We start from the raw sequence: 18,199 nt of genomic DNA on the forward strand, positions 1-18,199 counted from the left end.
TGGGCATTTAATTTAAATTACCATTTTTCCTCAAATGAAAGAGTTCAGCATAGAACACCACCATATGTGTTTAGAGAGTATGTCTGAAAACATTAAAATCCATTCCACTTTACGTACACAGTTGACAAATTGCATTTCATTTTAAAAGAGGGAAGCTTAAAATCAGTAGGGGGCACCTGGCAGAAAACTATTGATTGTCTGAGCTGTTTGATTCAGGTGGATTTTGTAGGAAAAAGCTCTTTTTTTTCTTTCACAAGACAAATAATTTTACAAATCGCTACCATTGACCACCTCTGGGTTTTTTTTTTCAGTTTTGCAGCTATAAGAGCAGACTGCAGAGGCTGTCACTGTTTTATGTGTGAAATCCTCTTACTGCCTCTTTTGATCACACAGAAGCAGCTCAGATCCTCTTGTAAACTCACAGTTAGTAAACAGAGCACATCTTAAGCTTTGCTGAGACAGACACTCGTGATTGGGCTTAGTGGTAAATTATTTGCAGATTCACTTCAGCTGCAGTCGTAAACCCAGGAAGATCTGGGCATGGCTGGCAGTGAATTTACAAACCCAGTGCAGATTGTCTGCATGTTATGAAAAACTAAACACGGCAGACACAACGAACCTGATGGTGCATTCCTTAAAGAAATGTACCAAAGCCCGCTTTCTGTCCTCTGCAGAGAGTTTTCATTTTAAATAAGCTGCCAATAAAAGTATATTCCCCCAGGGCCACTTGACTGCACAATATCCACATTTAGAAAGGACATGGCATGAGTTTGTGGAGGAAATGTGGAATCTTGCTGAATACAGAAACAGCTTTCTGAAAGGCATCTCTGTGAGTTCCAGACAACTGTACCCTATGTTGAGGTTACAGAGTGAATCCATGTGTAGGCAATAAAGATGACAATCAGATTCTTAAAATAACTGCATGCCTAGAGACAAAGGATTTTTTTTTTCCTTCTAGAAATCCAACCGTAAACCGTTTGGAAAAACTCTGTTCAGTTCAGTAACATTTGTTTGAAATCTTTAAAAATTTGCATCTCAAGATTTTGTTAAGGGGTAAACCTCCTCTGTTGATGGCGCTTTCACATATATCTGTATATGAAACACTATGAAACACTTGCAGTTTTATAAGTAATAGACCAACAGGCTTCTAATTCCAATATGCCTATTTAAAAACTCAATCATCTCAAATGTACAAACAATCACCTCCATACTGGTAATGTTGTATGGTTTTGTTAGCATTATCTTACCTATAGTAATTATCAGCATTAGTTATAAAATTGTCATTGTTGATTTGAAGATATTGTTTCAGTTGCTTCCAGCAATTAATTATATTTTGTCAGGTCACACTAGATGGTTATGTTAGTACATGGGTTCTTCAGATCTTTAATAAACATGGCTGCTGCCTACTGCCGTTTTGGCATGTAATTAAAGAAACTGAACAGCAGGGCAAAATATACTTCCAAACAGTGGGGCCAGTGCTGGTCATAAAAAATTTAAATGCCAAAGCTTCAAAGTGTGGATGCTTTCTGTTTTAACAGCTCCCTCCATTTGGGTCATGCAGGATAGCTCGCATAATTGCCAGCTAAAGGGTTAAAGGTTGACAGAAAGGTCTTTTTCATGTTCAGTCCCCCATGTTCTAGCATTTCCAGAGGGAAATCCAACCCTTCTCTCTGTGGATTTCTGACATGTTAAAGCTTTCTGTCACACAGTGGAGTCTCAAATCACGTCCATTCCCCCAGCAGGGAAGCTACTGTAGGGAGAACAAGGCCTTATTTTGTTCAATCCCTGTGAAATGCAATTAGAAACCCCTCCAGAGCCAGCAGGGGCCTGGGCTGAAAGCGAAAGAGAGACCTCCCTGCTGTCTGCCAGGCTGCTGGCTTTTGAAGTCTTAGGCCATCTCTTGTCCCCTGGAGAGCCTATCATCAGGCCCCCACATTCGAGTATTTCAAAAAAATGAAGCCCCAGAGTGTGTGTGTGTCTGTGTGTGTGTGTGTGGGGGGGGTTGTCTTGCTCTGTGCCTGACAGAATGGTCTCAACGGGGTGTTTTAGGGCCTTAAACCCTTGGCCGCATTTCTCCAACCAGGCCGATTGCTCAGGGCTACAGAGTATATCAGAGGTCAGACAGATTTTAATATTGTGCTTCCTGGCGATTTCCTCCCTTTTCTCTGCAGTGATTTGTCTTAAAGACACAGTAGGCGATTTCTCTTCCCCGGTGCCTCTAGGAACAAAGTAACAAAGGAGAATATAATCCCACACAACGCAGCACTTGGCAAGAATTAACAAGGACCTTGGGGGGTTTGTGTTTCTGTGTTTCTTCTTTGCCTGCTCCAGTCTGGTTAGCTCGGTGAATTTGGAGATGGTGGTGTGTGCTGCATTAATATTTAAATTTAAGATTTTGTCACCTTTCCTCTTAAGATGTTGCTAATTCTCATAAATCATTTTCAGATCAAAATAAACTGCAGAAACCAGAACAAAAAAAAATACACAAAGATTTTATTGGCTTAGTTTTTCAGAGTTACAAATGTCACAGGCTGTGTTTTAATTCAGTCTTTTTAATAATCCTAGTAATCCTGTCAAACTGCTTTCATATGTTCAGCAATCTTTATATCCCTGTCGTTGATGTGATATAAATGAGGCAGTTACTACATTTTTTATTATTTTTATTTAAGATCTTAAATTGATCTCTGGCATGACATTATTAAGTTTTATTTAATATATAAAGAGAAGTCGTTTTATAAAATAAAAGAAAACACGCACCACTATTTTAACCTTCATGTTAAAAATACTACTTAAAAATCTGAACTAAACTTGGTGTGATTTTCTTAACATAATCATTGATTTATTTCTCTTCAGTAAAATACTCAATCATTCCTGAATCACATTTTTAGAATTGATTCTATTTGCCTTCAATCGTGTACTTGACAGTGGAGCATAATGTCCTTACAAATTCACAGCACAGATAGAACACAAAACTGAGCTAAACATGAAATACAGTGGATATGATTAGTTAATGAATACATGCAGAAAGATTATTAGCGTTATTGATATACTAGTTAATAGCAAATGTTTCCTAGTAGGTTACCAAGCAGTCAGCAAAAAGCACAGTTCCACATCTCCCACGTTTTGCTAATGGTAAAGGAATTTCAAACTACTCCTTAGCTGTGCCCTGCAGCAGGGAGAGAAGCACCACAACAAACCAGTTGTTAGTGAAAACAAAGACCGCATAATGTTGTGAGATCCTGTCTCAAAGACGAGCACTGATAGACAGTGTTTTCAAAAACATTTTATGCTTCCTATCGGTAAGCTTGTCTTAAGTGCATTTTCCTATGTTGCCCACATAATGTTTTCTCAGTTGATTTCATTTTCTACTGCTCAGAATTGCGCATTTCATCTATAAACAACATGCAGGTGGGAAATCCAACCACTAATTCAATGAGATTAAGCGCTAACCTCAGTAATGATAGAAATGAACTGAGTCTGGTATCAAACAGCTTTGTCATCTGTCTTTTCTGAGGCTGAAAATTTCCCTTTTCTTCTTCATCTGGAAATAGATTAGAAATGAAATAAAAGGCACAATAATAAATGAATAGCAAATGAGATGGAAATACAAGAAAAGTGTATTTGAGCCTGAAACTGATGTACATATGTCCAAATATTTTGATGGTAGCGTCATTTTCTTTAAATACCTTTGAAGTTTCCTTGAGTGCTCTGAAATTATGGATGGCAAACCCGACTGTTCTCGCCAGGAAGTCTGTGATTTGGACAAAGGGGCCTCAGATATTTCAAAACCAAAAAATGCATTAAGGATGTAACTAGAGCATTTGACGAGGAAGGTTATAATAATTTTCCTGTCTAGTTTGTTTTCAAAATGAACTCTAAAAGGAGCGTCATTTTGATTATCAGCAAAATCTTTTTGACCACAACTAAAGAATGCTTCTTTGTGACATTTCATGTAGTCAGCACGTGAAGATGTAGATAATGCCTTCATTTATAGTCTACATAACATTTGCATAGTCCAGATGCAATTTCCATACATTTGCATTACTTCGGCAGTTGAAAGAACAAGAATCATATATTAAAATATATGCTGCACAATCTGATTTTATTCCTAAAGATTGTTAACTTTGGCTGAACTTTCCATCAAGTAGCATTTGAAAAGTATTCCTAGCTCTTAGCTTGAGAACTATTTTATTAGGTAAGAAAAAAAAATCTCATCACAATTCTTCCTCCTGCATGTTTGAGAGATGTCTTTTTTTAATCTCAGAAATTTCCATTTTTACCACATCCAACTGATGTGTCTACATGAAATGTCTCTCTCTGTGATAAATGCTGCCTTAAAGAAGTGTGAAAGATGTGAAAAAGATGGCCTTTTTTCCCATTGATATTTACAGATTTTAAATTCAAAGGCTTGTCTTTCACAGTGGAGCTGGAGACATCTAAGCCCTAAACCATCCTGTCTTTTAGCTAGGTTTATGACTTATATAATATATACACGGAAATGAATGCTGTTTGTTACTTCCAAATCCCTTGTGTTTTGTCTCCTAGTCTCTTTCTTGTCTCTTCCCCTTCATGTTCACAAATGCACAGCTTCTTCTTTTTCTTTTTTTTTTCCCACCAGCGATGACTGACAGATTAATATATGTCTGGCTACGTGTCTCAGGAATTAGAAAGAAAGGTGCTGTCAGACTCGCTTGTTGGAAAATGAGATTAGGCGCAGTTGTCATTTGCAGCGCATTGCAGTCTTACAGAGATAAGGTTGCTTTTAATGAGTGTACAAAGATTCCTCTCCCAAAAAGTAGGGGGGAAGGGGGAAGACAGGGATTTTTTTTCCTCCTGTGTTTATGTCAGCCTTCTGCCTTATCGCTTAGCCCGATACAGTGGCACCTCCATAAATTCTGATAACAGGAGATAGGAAGTACTATCCACTTCAGTCACCCTACTCCCCTGAATGTGGCGATTTGCCTCCTAGATGGTGATAGGTGTCTGTGCTAAAAAAGAAGCAAAAAAACAAGATGGAGGTCTCAGTGCCAATTGTTTCAGTCTTCCTTTTGGGTGAGTGTCATTGGTGGGATCTGGAGAGGATGAGCAAGTTTACATTGACAGCACAGTTTTCCTAAAGCGTTTCGTCTTCCTTTGCCCTGACCTACTGGAATACGTTTTAATCTCCATTTCAAGAGTAAATCTGCATAATACTTAGGAGGCTGATCTCTCCTCCTGTCAGGGAGGTTGTTTCTAATATGGATTTGCAGCTTGTCTCCTGGCTGCAAGCCATGCACTGTGTACAACTACCCCAGGCTACCTTGCAGGGTGAGGATCAGCTCCTGCTGCCTGAGCTTCAGACAGTGAAAAGCCTGCAAGGCAGCATGTTTGCTATCTGTCCTACCTGCTCAGAGAAGGCTGCAACGGTGAATTGATAAAAAAGAGGGCATTTGACTTGCAAATACATCTAGTTCTATACAATCACCAGTATCAGTATTGTTACTGGAAGTGTTATTTCTGATTTCCCACTGCATTCAGAATCAGATGTTCATCCTGGGGCTCTGGCGGGTCACAGGGTCACATTTGTTTCCTTTTTCTCCTTGTTTGAAGAGTTTGGCAAGACCCCCAGTCATTAGGAAGGAAATTCAGAAATAGAGCATGAATGATCATCTCTCCAAAGCACAGGAGTACAAATTCCGCAGCCCTTTCAAAGCGTCCATCTGAATCTAATAAAAGTGAGGAAAGTGCTCTCTCCCCAGCCTGCAAGTTCTTCTCTCCGGCTTCGAACACACTGGGATTTGCTGGTCAGGGTTTACATAAGGAAGAAATAACTGGAAAAGGTTAGGATTGGGAAAGGATCTGAAAAGAATAATAAATTTAACAGGAGAGGCTTGCTTTTATATTTTGATTCTGCGTCAAGCTGCTAAAAGTGTTGCTACCTCATGCCTTTGTTGCCTGTAATATTAAGACTTATTCTTTAATTACTGTGGAAGTCTGGGCACAAGTTTATTTTACATGCCATCCACTCATAACCTGAAATGGAAGGTGTGTTAACGTTTTCTTTTTGTCTGAGTATGCCATATCTCAGTTTGATGGCTCAAAACTGATGCTTTGGGACCTCGTATTAAACATGATCTCGCTTTTCATTACATCTCACAGAATCCAACATAAATAAAATCAAGCAATGAACCTCAAAATGCCAAGCACAAAGGTGAATTTAATCTGAGCTTTTAACGTATTACATTTGCAGCATCCCTGATGTGAACTCATGTTACGCTTATCAGTAATATTTGAAATGAGGAAGATTTTAGTAATGGTAGGAAAGCCTATAAAGAGAGTCTCCTGTGATTGCAATCGAGGAAAGAGTTCCTGTAAAATTAAACCGCTTTTGAAAATACTTGAAATGAGTCCTTTGAAGCAGGGATCAAGGCTGAATAAAGGAATATGAGATGACAAAACATCAGCAAAGAAGGGTGATGGTCTGTAGACAGAACTTTAGAAGCAATTAAAGCATACATAACAGGAAAACATCTGAACCTTCGCCTCAATTCGTTGGCTGTGCCATTAAAGAATGAGATGTATTGTATACCTCACCGTTTTTGCAAACACCTAATCTCTGTCACATCTGGACACTGGCATATTTCTATTTGTTTGTTGAATTTTTTGTAGTGTTCAACTGTCAGCATAGCTGAGATCCTGTAGTGTGCCATCTGTATGCCTGTAACGTAATGTTTTCTTCCCAATAACTGAGATTTTAAAAGAGCGTTTTTTGCAATGTCATCCGATGAATGCCCATTGTTTCTCTTTTTAAGTTTGGGCAATATCCACTTCTTCCTAAAGTGAGCCCTTCAGCATTATGTACAGAAGGTGGTGGCTTTTTATGTTAAGCAGTGACATGTCAGTAGTTTTCATATTGTGAGAACATTTTCGTTGAAGAGACGGTATGCAAATACATATGCAAAAGGCTTTTAGATTGTAGGAATAAATAAAAAATTGTACAGGGGAAGACGTGAATGAAACCCTCAGTTTTACTTTTTCTCTCCTCTTCAATGGTGAACATGTGTTCGCTTCATTTAACTGAAAGTGTATATTAGAAGTTAAATCTCACAAGGTGGCTTTTGTTTGGTCTGTGTTGAATAGATACTTGTGGGTTCAGCTGTTAAACATGTCATTCCTGCAGATGGTGAAAGAAAGTGCAATGACACATTGGAAGTGTGTCGACTAAGTGTTTATCTGGCACCAGGACTGTTTTCCCTGCATTTTCCATGCAAATTACCACTTTACAGCACATTTCCCTGACTTTACTCAAAACATGTTTTTCTTTGAGCCTGTCAGCATTTTCTTAAAAATAATTTTTGAACAAACTGCCTGCCCCTTGTTTGGTGTCTCTCAGTAATCATGGATGTCAAAACGTCAGCCATTCAGCCTTTATCAGAAACTCACTCATTCCTGCTAACCTGGACCCTACCGTTGAAGCAGAGGGCAGGAGGTGGGATTACACTCGTGATGGGACGACATTCCATTGCAGGCAGCCCATGCACACACATGCAGTTATAGACTGCTGTTATCTTCAGATCAGATAATATCCTGTTCAGGTTCTGTGATTTGTGGGTATTTGATCCATTAATGATGTAAAATATTTGGCTTTGCAACATAGTTTTAACTGATATGTGAAGGAAATGTTTTTATTATATTTGAGTCATAGGAGGTGGCAGTGGTGAGGGTGTCATTTTAATTTTTGCATTTGGAAGCCAGTAGTCATTAACTGCTTTAACAGGAGAGTTAAACAAGCTGACTTCAGAAGATCGCATCATGCCTTTATGCAACATACTGCAACAAAGAGGCATAATCTAATAACAGATTTGGGTTCTAAGCTCCATGTTTATGTTAAGTCTTAGCCTTCTTGTATCAACAGATCTAACACACTGGCCTGGCGTTATTCCATCTTAGCTGATAGGCCAGAAGTGCCAGCAACATTTCTCTTCTGACAATCATCTCTTTCAGTGGCAGATTGAAATTCTCTGATTGTTTTTTTCAGACCAGCCAAGGGAGTTGTTATAATCGTTCTGTAGGATGAACATATATATTAGTATATACTGTAATTATAATATAGATGTTTTAGCCATGTCCATATCAACTTAGTCATGAAATGGCAGCCCGCATAGGTGACTGATAAGAGGAGTATGATAGACTTCAAGATATAGCAATAAAAATAGAACCGGAGGGATATGAAGGGTGGTGGCTATAAATGGCTGGACTTTGGGGCTGTAAGGGCAATTGTGCAAGGCGTAGGAAAAACTTGTGCCCAACAGTAGACAGACGATAACACCCTGAATGAAAAAGAGATTGACAATGTTCAGGAGCTTCCTCCTTTTCCCTGTGAAAGAATATTTTCATTTGAAAGTATACATCTTTAGATGCAAACCTGTGGTTTCCCTTAGTGTTTTAATGCGAATATCGGAAAATACTCCTAATTATCGAAGGCTTTGTCATCTTTCATGCGCCGCATTTTTCACAAAGCAGAATTAAAAAGAAGCTGCTTTCAAACAAGATTATCCAAACAATGGAATTTTTAACTTACTTGGTTTTGTTGGAGGGTGAATTAAAAGATAGTCTTATGTCTTAAAAGCCCTATGTTCTCTTCCTGAATACTATACTTTTAAGAAGCTTTTAAGCAGAGGTAAAAGGGAATTGAATCTATTTTGTGGGTTGCATTTTTGGGTCCTTCTCATTAAGTATTCTAGGTCTCCTTTACTTTATGCCACCCCGAAATAGAAGTTAAGATCCCAACTTTTAGGAAAATATAACCTAGATTTACCATGGACTGGATTCCAATTTTTTACTCTTCAGGTGAACCACACAATATATGTGTGCAAGTAACTCAAGTTAAAGAGCTGAATTTAACTGAGTTAAAGGGGAACTGCAAGACTATTTTTATATTTCGCGGTTAGAAAGAATCGGCACTGATGAGTGCATTTCAAACTACAATGAAAGTAAAACGTATGAAGTAACGCATAAAACCTCCAACTTACATCTCAAAATATTCTGCGATTCAGAATGAGGCAACAGAATGTCTGGTGCTGTGAAGCGGCCTTATTACATTGTAAACAAGCAGGCTTGTGAATACATCTCTTTTAATCCAATTGTTCCAAATTTTGTTCATGGCTTTGAGACGTGTTTTGCTGACAAATACTACTTACTTGTTAACTCTGCATGCAGGTCATGTTGGAGCATTTCTGCGGTGAAATGTCTGCTGTACTACCTGTACTCATTTGCTCGTACATTGTATTACATTAGTCATCACGGTGACTAATGAGCAGGAAGCGCCACTTCACATCGTGGTGAGACCAGGGGTTTACAACAACGTGGAGACTATACACAAAGTTAATGATTGTGCTTAATTTGGAATTAATAAAATTTTGCAATACCGTCAATTATCCCTAGCTGTCGCCGTCAATTGGTCACATTTATTTTGTTATTGAGACTTAAAAATCAGTCTGAAAAATTTGGACTGTTCCCCTTTAAGGAGATGAAGTTCCAGAGTAATACAGCCAGTGTAAACTGCTGTGCTTTGAATCCAATTGTCAGTATACATGGCCAGCATAATGCCAAGCCAGAGAACCATACCTGGGCCCATAACTGTAACCAGATTTATCTGCCATTTCTGTGGGGTTAATGAGGAATTAAGGTCTAAAATGTGTGAAAGTGCTGAAACCTCATGGTGACTGAAGAGAGAGGATTACAGTTCTAGGTGATGAGCCGACGTGTTTATTTGCAAAGAGGGTTTGGAGTTGAGATGATTTACTGCTGCTGATCATGTGACTCAGACAGTAAATTAATACTGATTAGCTGAGGTACAACCAATGGATTGTATAATTTATGGATTTTCCTGCATCGTTTGGCATGAACTGAAGATGGACTCTCGTATGAAATCACTATGAAAATCAGAGATCAAAATATGTGTTTCAGCTCATCATACAGAATACCTAACAGGTACCTAGGGAGGTGACTCTCATTCCTTGAGTGTGCTAGGTCCATGTCTTTGCCAGTTTCAGACTAATGCACTGTTTACTAGCAAATGTATTGCACGCTAACTATACTATGGTATATAGTATCATAGTTTTGAAAAAGATGAGTGGCGGTGGGTAGTATGTTGTTTTGTCACTTGTAGGTTACAACACATTTTGTGTGTTTTTAAAAAACACCTACTGGTCAACAGTTCGTGCTTCGGTGCATTAAGTAAATCAAGTCAGTGTGTTTGCTTCCAAGTCAAGTTGAAAAGAAATCTGTGCTGAAGTATGGTAAACAGGAAAGCCATGGATCAGATTTATGGAGAGGTGCATGCTGTTTATAAAGGAGGTTTTGTTTTCTTTCCCTCACGGTAGCTGCACCGTACTGGGAAATTCATTAGTGGCTGACATCATCGTGCCTCACTGTGAGTGAAAGAGTACCATTCTAGTCAGAAGCCCTCCCCCCTCTCTCTCTCTCTCTCCCTGTCTCTTTCTCCTTTCTCTCCCTCCCTCATTCTCGCTCGAGCTCTCTCTCTGGCCCTCCTGCCAGCAGCACTGTCTGTGTTCCATTCACCCCCCCCACACACACACACAAACACAGACACCCACACACACACCCTCCGAAGACCTGGTCTCGGAATGCTCTTCGTTCTCCCTGGAAAAAAAAAACTTGTTTGTGTGGAAAGGGGGAGTAAGTGAAGTCAGGTACAATCAGGAAGCAGGAGGATTAGGTTGTGGGAAGGACCTTAGGAATGCAAGGCTCAATGAATGAGCGTTTATGTTGAGCACTGAAGGGAAGAAAAAGGCACAAGTGTGACTGGCTAAGGGTTTGCGAGCAGCCACAAGACACAAGCCTGTGAGGAAGGAGAAGGCACCTCTGAAGAAGCGAAAGAAAAAACCTGCTTGCTTTCCATTTTCATTGCTAATTGCAGAAGATGGCTTTTGCACTACATGGAATTTAAGCTGGCCAACAAACTAAACACGAAAGGAAGATTCCCGAGTCCCATCTTGCATGGATATTTCCCCTTGAATGAATCCCGTTTCTTCTTCTGACAGAAGGTGGACACTTTCTTTGACAACGTGCGCTATTTAACCCCCATGCGTGGTGGCAGCCCGCTGTACGAGGATTTGTTTATTAGGGAATGTGGGGCTTTGGAAAGTGAGAAGTTGGCAAATGTGACTTATTGTGTGAAAACAAATCTATCCCCAAACCCCGGGAAGGGTGTCTGTGCAGAAGGATCTTTCAGCTTATCTGCCGTGTCGCAGGGATTGGTAGCGAGGCACACGGTTCTCTTTGTCCAAGTGGTATATTGGCTTTGTGCAGTCTTCCGTTGCTTTCTCTTTGGATTCCTTTTGGAAGGGGTGGTGTGCACATGGCTGTCAGTAATTTAAATAAAATGGAATTTGCTGCCTGTTTGTGGATTACATTGTTTCACAACCTGAATCTGCAGTAGGGCTATATTTACCAAGCGGAAAATGATTTTTTTCTTATTTCCCCTCGCCCCACCAGCTTCTCCACATTAAAGGTATGCTAAGTACGTTTTTAATGTTCTGGATAAATTGTTTGTACATTATTCAGTTTACACTGCATTACTTTAACATCTCACCTTCTTGGGATTTCTTTACAAGAGAAAATGCTTATCACTTATGCTGACAATACATATTTCTATAGAGACCTATATTAAAAGAGTATTTTGCAGATTATATATACTCTTCCTTCTGACGGAGTTTGTCTTGGATGTAAACCAACATAAAATAATTTTATGCAATAGTGTCAGTACTTAAAACTGGATTTCTCTCAATGTAACAAAGCGTGTTTTTCTTTGTCCAATAGATTTTCTTACTTTAATTCTAAATATTAGTATTAAGGAAATGGATTGTACATATTCTGTAATACAATAGTAACACTCCCATTTTATAATCTTGTACACCATTTTACACCTGCAGTCTTACAAAGTGCCTTGTGATTTGCGTGTTCTCTTTGCTCTTTGGAAAATGTTCATTGCCTGGCTTCTCTATACCCTTTGTAAACTACACCAAAATGTCTCTGAGTCTATATAACCAGATAACATCCAAACTTTCTCCATCAAAATTTTATTTTCACTGTAGTGAGCATGATTTTTAGTAAAAGCTTTTCTTTATAGTTCCAGGTGTATGTGAAAATAATACTAAATATTTATGTAGGTAATGTAATAATTACCCTTGTTAAAAGTTTGAAATTAGTAACCATGCATTATAATGTAGAAGAATGTCAGGATAACTTTCTAAGCTTAATTTTACAATGATAAAAGCGCTTCAAGTCTGCTGTGTTTCATACTGTACTAAATACGTAAGACTTAATTCCCTAAGCAAGATATACCTAAAGTTCCATGTTCTATAAAATGACAGCATTTCAAAGCATTTGTATGTTTACAGGAAAATATCTATTGCATGAAACAATCTAAAATGCTTGTACTTTATATTGCTTAGGCGTTTCTTCTGGCAGCTAAGGTTTTTTTAATGGACTTTTTTTTCTTTAAATAAGAACTTTTTTGTTATGCTCTGCATTTATGTAAGAAGACTTCTATTTCACTGTGCTGAGTATTACCTGTGTCTCAAAGTGTTTGTCAAACAAAACGTTATGTTATTTTCTTTAATAAAATAAAAGACTTTATAATTATTTATTTTGTGGTGGATCTGCTTTACATTGAAGATGATGTCCAGAAAAGGGGGCTGGTGACCAAAACAGATTTTGTTTCTAGTTCAGTACCTAATTACCTCGTGTAGCAGTTGTCATCTTTTAGCAGTTCCTCATTAATCCCTGGGTAGCACAAAAAGGTAAACAGGTGGTTTCCACAAACAGAACACAAAGCAAAGACAGTTGGCATGGTCTATAGGAAAGGAAAATCACCATGCAAACACTTTGAAAGCAATGCTGTTAAATTCCATGCACATTTGGCAAAGTTAGTACACTAATGGCATCCTTGCTCACTCAAGTTTGGTGGTATGTTATGTGTTGGCATTTTGTCTAGTTTTCTTTTTACTGAAATGTTTTGAAGTTAGGTTGCTTCTTTCATATTTACCTGTACAGCTGCAAATTGTTGCCTTGTTTGTTCTGGTTTGGTAGCTAAAAAGGCGCTACTCCAGTAAATCTCATTATTAAAGCGTTGTGTAAGAACTAGTTGTGAAAACAGGCTTCAGAAAATGCGTTCATGCATGCTGGACGACACACACGCCAGACTGTGATTTATTCATGGTTTAAGAGTGCCAGCTTGTGGTGATTTAGGGAATGTACACACCGATGTTGAGCTTAAGCCTTCCAGAAACAGATTTGCCTTTCTTTTTAGATGCAAAAGAGGCAATGAAGGATGAGGGATAACATTGACGTTCTTTTCTGCTTCCAGGGTTCCGATGCCAGCTCGGAGAAACTCTTCAGCACAGCTGCAAGTAAAGGTATGGTCAGTTGTTTTCTCCAAGAGCTTTGAAATAGCATTGGTGTGACACGTTGTGGTGTGAACAAAAAATCCTGTTGCACTTGCTGCCTTGTGTACTGAAGCTAGTCATCAGGAAAAAATGTTTAATTTTGTATCTTTTTCTAGAAATTGTTGAATAGCTTGTTATGGCAATTGTTCATACATTTTGCATTGATGGAAGCTTTTAATTTTTGTCTTTCCCTGTGCTATTTATTGCTCAGTAAAAGTGGCTTTTACATTCCGGTTTTATTTTGATTTTCTTAAGAGGTTGTCAGATGGCATAGAACAAGGAACCATTATACTAATTTTCACTGCCACACACGTGTTAAATATGCATTTGGAACTCTGCAAAAGACTAAAAACCCATTTCTTTTGGTTTATTCAGTAGCATCAGAAAAGTATTTTTAATTGCTATCAAGTGATGTGCATATACAAATAATATAACATTACGGCTTTTATTTTTTAACTATTTTGAAATCATCAAGAAAAAAATCTCTAGAATATGAAATTATAGTGCAACGCGTATATTCCATATTTTTAAATACATTCAAAAGTGCTGTGCTGTTGTTGTTAGAAGGTAATGTAAAATTCTAAAAAAATCATTTAAAACATCTGAAGCCATTTTCAAAACATGTTTAAATGTCTTCATTTTTAGGAGTGTCATTGCAGACAAAGATAAAAGCAAAAGCAAAGAATTCCCTGAAAAAAAAAGAGGGAAAAAGTTGAGACATCTGTTTCTGACCTATTGGCCTGTGCCACATGTGACTGGAACCTTATTTCACTAATTTGCTATTAAAAGCCTTGGAATTTGAGTATTCTTATATTCTGTGCCGAAGCCGAAATAATAGGAGGCATCCCAGTGAATCAACATTCCTTAGTAATGGTCGGTTTCTAGGGTGAAGGGCCTTCTGAAGTGTGAGAATGAAGGTTGATTGATGCTGACAAGGTCTGTTCCTCTTTCCTCCGTTTTCTTTTGGAATCAAACACATTTCCCACATTCTCATCTTTGTTTACTTACAGAGTTTGATTTGTGGCATCCATTCAGGGGTGAATGGCCATGCTTGACAGAGAGTCTTTCTTCAGGGACACTTTTCTGTGGTGATTTAGTTCCCTTGAAAGGATTAAGCTTCCTTTGTGCAGCCTAAATCAACATAGGGCTTCTTTTTATATTAGAAAAGCTTTGCTTGGGAAACAGTACACAAATAAGCTTTTTCGTGGTTGATGGTGGGTTACTCTTTTGCCCCCAATTTCCATTTAAATGTCTGTCTTTATTTTCTCACCCTGAGTTCCCTTCTTCGTGCCATATGCTAATTCCTTTTAGTTGCTCGAATGGGCAAAGCAGCGAATCAGTTTAAATCCAGGTGCTGAAAACTTGTCCCATTGGTATTTTTATTGGGGAAAAAGATTAGGCGGGGAGTTGGAGGGAAGCATAGGGGCAGTTTTGTTAAAAGGGATTAGCACTCAGGCTTCTCAAACTCAGGAAAGGCAACTTGAAAGGAACCACAATTGTGTGAAGATAATGTCAATATTTGCTGGAGGGCAGGTGCAAGGGTTTGCACTTTGGTTGTATAGTTTGGGTCTTGTTGTTGGTACACATGAAATGTTTATTAGGGGGTTTACATTCAGCTAGGCCTTCAAGGTAAACTGGGCCATCTGGGCCAAGCCAGAGGTCAAATAAATGAGAAAAACAGCAGTCTGGGCTGCTTGTATTCAAGCCAAGTACGCTTCTATGTCTTGTACAGAAATGCGCTTTGATTTGCTCTGTGGTGCAACAGCGAAAGGAAAAACTGAAATCAAAGGCATTTGATTTTCTGGAATTTTGTAAATAAAATGTCCTCGAGTGTGGTTTCCAACACCTAAACCACCACAACAGTAGGCGCAAGAGCAAATAAGTTACATCACAATTCTTTTATTGTTCATTTGGCTCCTGCGTTTTATTTCCTCTTTATTCAACAAAGCAGTAAATAGAAAGCTTATCTTGTCAATTATGGTCTGTGAAAATATCAGATGCATTTAAAACATTGGGTCACCAAACTTACAAAGCAATCAGGTTTGAGTTTCCTCTGCAAGATAAACTGCAAGCTTTCATCGGTGTACCTGAGTATAATTGTACTGAACATTCGGCTATCATTCATCGTTGTTGCCAGAATGTGTTGGAGCCTCTTTCAGAAGCTTGCTGTCCCTCTTTTCTGTTCAGCACACTGTTTAACAGGTGGTTCTCAACCACATGCAAACCCGGGAGGTTAATGGAAATGACAGTACTTACATTTTTGGATTTTATTCCAAAATCGTTTAGTCATTCTAGAGGCATTGTTTCAGATGATTAAGGTTTAAGTGAAATCAGCGTAAAATCTAAACTGTTTCCTGCAGCTTTGATATGTAGAAAATTGATTTTAGCACAATACAGACTTCCCAGCTTATTCAGCATAACATATAAATTTGCCATCACTGCAGTGTACTACAATTACTGTCATGTTGTACAGTTTCTGACAGCTCTAATTACTAGTGGTTGAATGACAACCAAAGAAAACTTCTCCCATTCACATGAAATCAAACTAAATCTTTTTTTCCTCCTTTCCACCTCCTACACGTGTCACCAAGGCCCTTATCACCATTATAGATGCTGTGCGTAATTGTGTGTTCTGTTCATTTTATACAGCCCTTTTTCCTCTTCCCAATCTGGATTCAATTCAGTCAGTTACCACTCCAATTAGCTAATAATTATTAAACCTTAACAGTAATTACAGACTCTGTGGAAGTGCCCACAGATGTCAACTGTTAGCTTTTTTTAACCTAATCACTCAGTGAAATGGAGAAAGTTCAACAAACATCAATTAGCCAGGCAATTAATGTAAGTTAGCAAAGAGTATGTTATCATTCGTTGGCTGATTCAATTTATTTCCTTTTAAACAGGAAGGTAGGACAACAAAGGCAAGAGTACAGATAAGATAAGAGGCAGTGTTCCATGTACACACAAGGTGTTGCAGAGTGCCATGTGGCAGCAGTGTTATACTGTGATGGCCTTGTTAATGTGAAGAGACCATTGTCAACAGATGGCTCATCCACAAGCCATAAAACAAAATTGTGCCTGCTCCACAAACACCTCCCATTAATATAATATTTTCCAGAACCTTTTATTATTGTATTATACAGTATAGGTCCTAGGGCTGTGTTGGAACTGTCTACACCGTGGCATTTCAATAGATTAGGCGGTATCAAAGCATTGTTTGACCTATACGAGCGTAGTAGGAATGTGAATAAATGTCAGCAAACAAGAACCAAGCTGCATTTCAAAAAACACAAGAGAAAAAAATCTAATGGAGAAAAGAAAACATATTTCACTGGACCGTTTTGCAACCTTTCATTAAGATGCCTTGGTATCTGCAAACAACAGCATTCAGAATAACAGAATGGTGTTTCACCTCAGCTGTGTATCTCAATTTGCTTTGCTGAATTCTCTGCACTTCTCTACATCAGATGTTGGGTAGGTATGATGCAGAGATGCATTGCAACAGATAAATTATTCCCCTTGCCCTTCCAAAAGACAACTACAGCAAAATAATTGTAAATTTAATTAAATTAATTTAATGATTTGCAGAAGCTATTTAACACTGGTAGCGATGATTGTACATAGCAAAAATGAAATGCAAATTTGGCTTATGCCAAACCTTAGCACTGACTTACTAAACAACAGTATTTCTGATTTGTAATGCAATTCAAACGACACACTCCGCTGCTGTCATTTGTAGAGTGGGTGAAATGCACTGTGGAAGGCGCAATTTGTAGTGTTGATGACACTGTTAAAGGACTAGTGTGAACTTTCTCACCAGATAACACTGTGAAGAGCCTCTGAATTGTTTTCAAGGGCTCTTTAAATCACAGAATAGTCTGTGAGTACATTAGCTTCTTGATCGTGATTAAGGATGGGAGCCACATTTGTACTCAAATGCAAAGGGAAATATTTTTCACCATTTCACCTGCACCCACGGGCTGTAACGTTTATTGCAGAACTTTACAATACATTATGCACGGTGTGATGTTTAACATTACTAGAAGTTATCAAAATAACTACAAGTTTTCTGTAACGATACTCTAAACAGGCTTTTTAAAACTGCATGTTTAATTCATAGCACTTCACTAGGAAGACTCGACACAAGAGGAAGCAGTTTTTAATATCGTTGTTTCAGTGTTGTTAAATACAGCATTTCCTCTAGATACAGCAGATCTCTTTATCTGAAGCAATCCAAGGGCAATGAATAACTTAAAAGATTGTTTCAGCAGAATTGCCAGTTTTTCTAAATCATCTTTGCTCTGAGTAGAAGTGAAGGCAGGAGGAATCTAGAAGCCCTGAACCTCCAGATACTCCTTATGACCAGTGACACCCCATTCACAGAAACTCAGTGTTGCCTCGACCTCCCACTGTTAGAAGGCCATTGACATAAATATTTCCTCTGCCTGCCAGCCTGAGACTTAGACCTGGAAGTTCTGAGTTTCTGAATCCTCGTTCGTGATTGGATGGTCCTATTTTTACTTGGGGATTAGGTTAGCCGTTAGCTTTTGGTGGTGGTGAGGGGGCCGTTTCTTCTCCCTAGAGCTGTATTTCAGGGCTGTCAAAGAAACCAGTAAAGTCTCACCTCTGACACCAGAAGACAAAGGTTAACAAATCAAGGGCTTCAGCACATGATTTACAGCACAGTCTGTGAATAGTGGAAACCACCCACACAGACAGAAGGCCCTTCAAGGTGCTTCTTAATGCCG

The 18,199-nt window shown here is 38.6% G+C and overlaps 1 protein-coding gene across 2 annotated transcripts in view; it reads left to right on the plus strand.

Annotated features, from left to right (window-relative positions):
- Window positions 1-18,199, plus strand: part of auts2a (activator of transcription and developmental regulator AUTS2 a) — a 327,281-nt gene that overhangs the window by 274,241 nt on the left and 34,841 nt on the right. For both annotated transcript variants that reach the window (XM_088906828.1, XM_088906830.1), the window contains one exon: window positions 13,373-13,421. In XM_088906828.1, the coding sequence (XP_088762954.1) occupies window positions 13,373-13,421 (49 nt within the window). The remainder of the gene's footprint in view (window positions 1-13,372; window positions 13,422-18,199) is intronic.

Source organism: Atractosteus spatula, chromosome 27 (genome assembly GCF_055471065.1).
Source record: "Atractosteus spatula isolate fAtrSpa1 chromosome 27, fAtrSpa1.hap1, whole genome shotgun sequence".
NCBI classification, from domain to species: Eukaryota; Metazoa; Chordata; class Actinopteri; order Semionotiformes; family Lepisosteidae; genus Atractosteus; species Atractosteus spatula.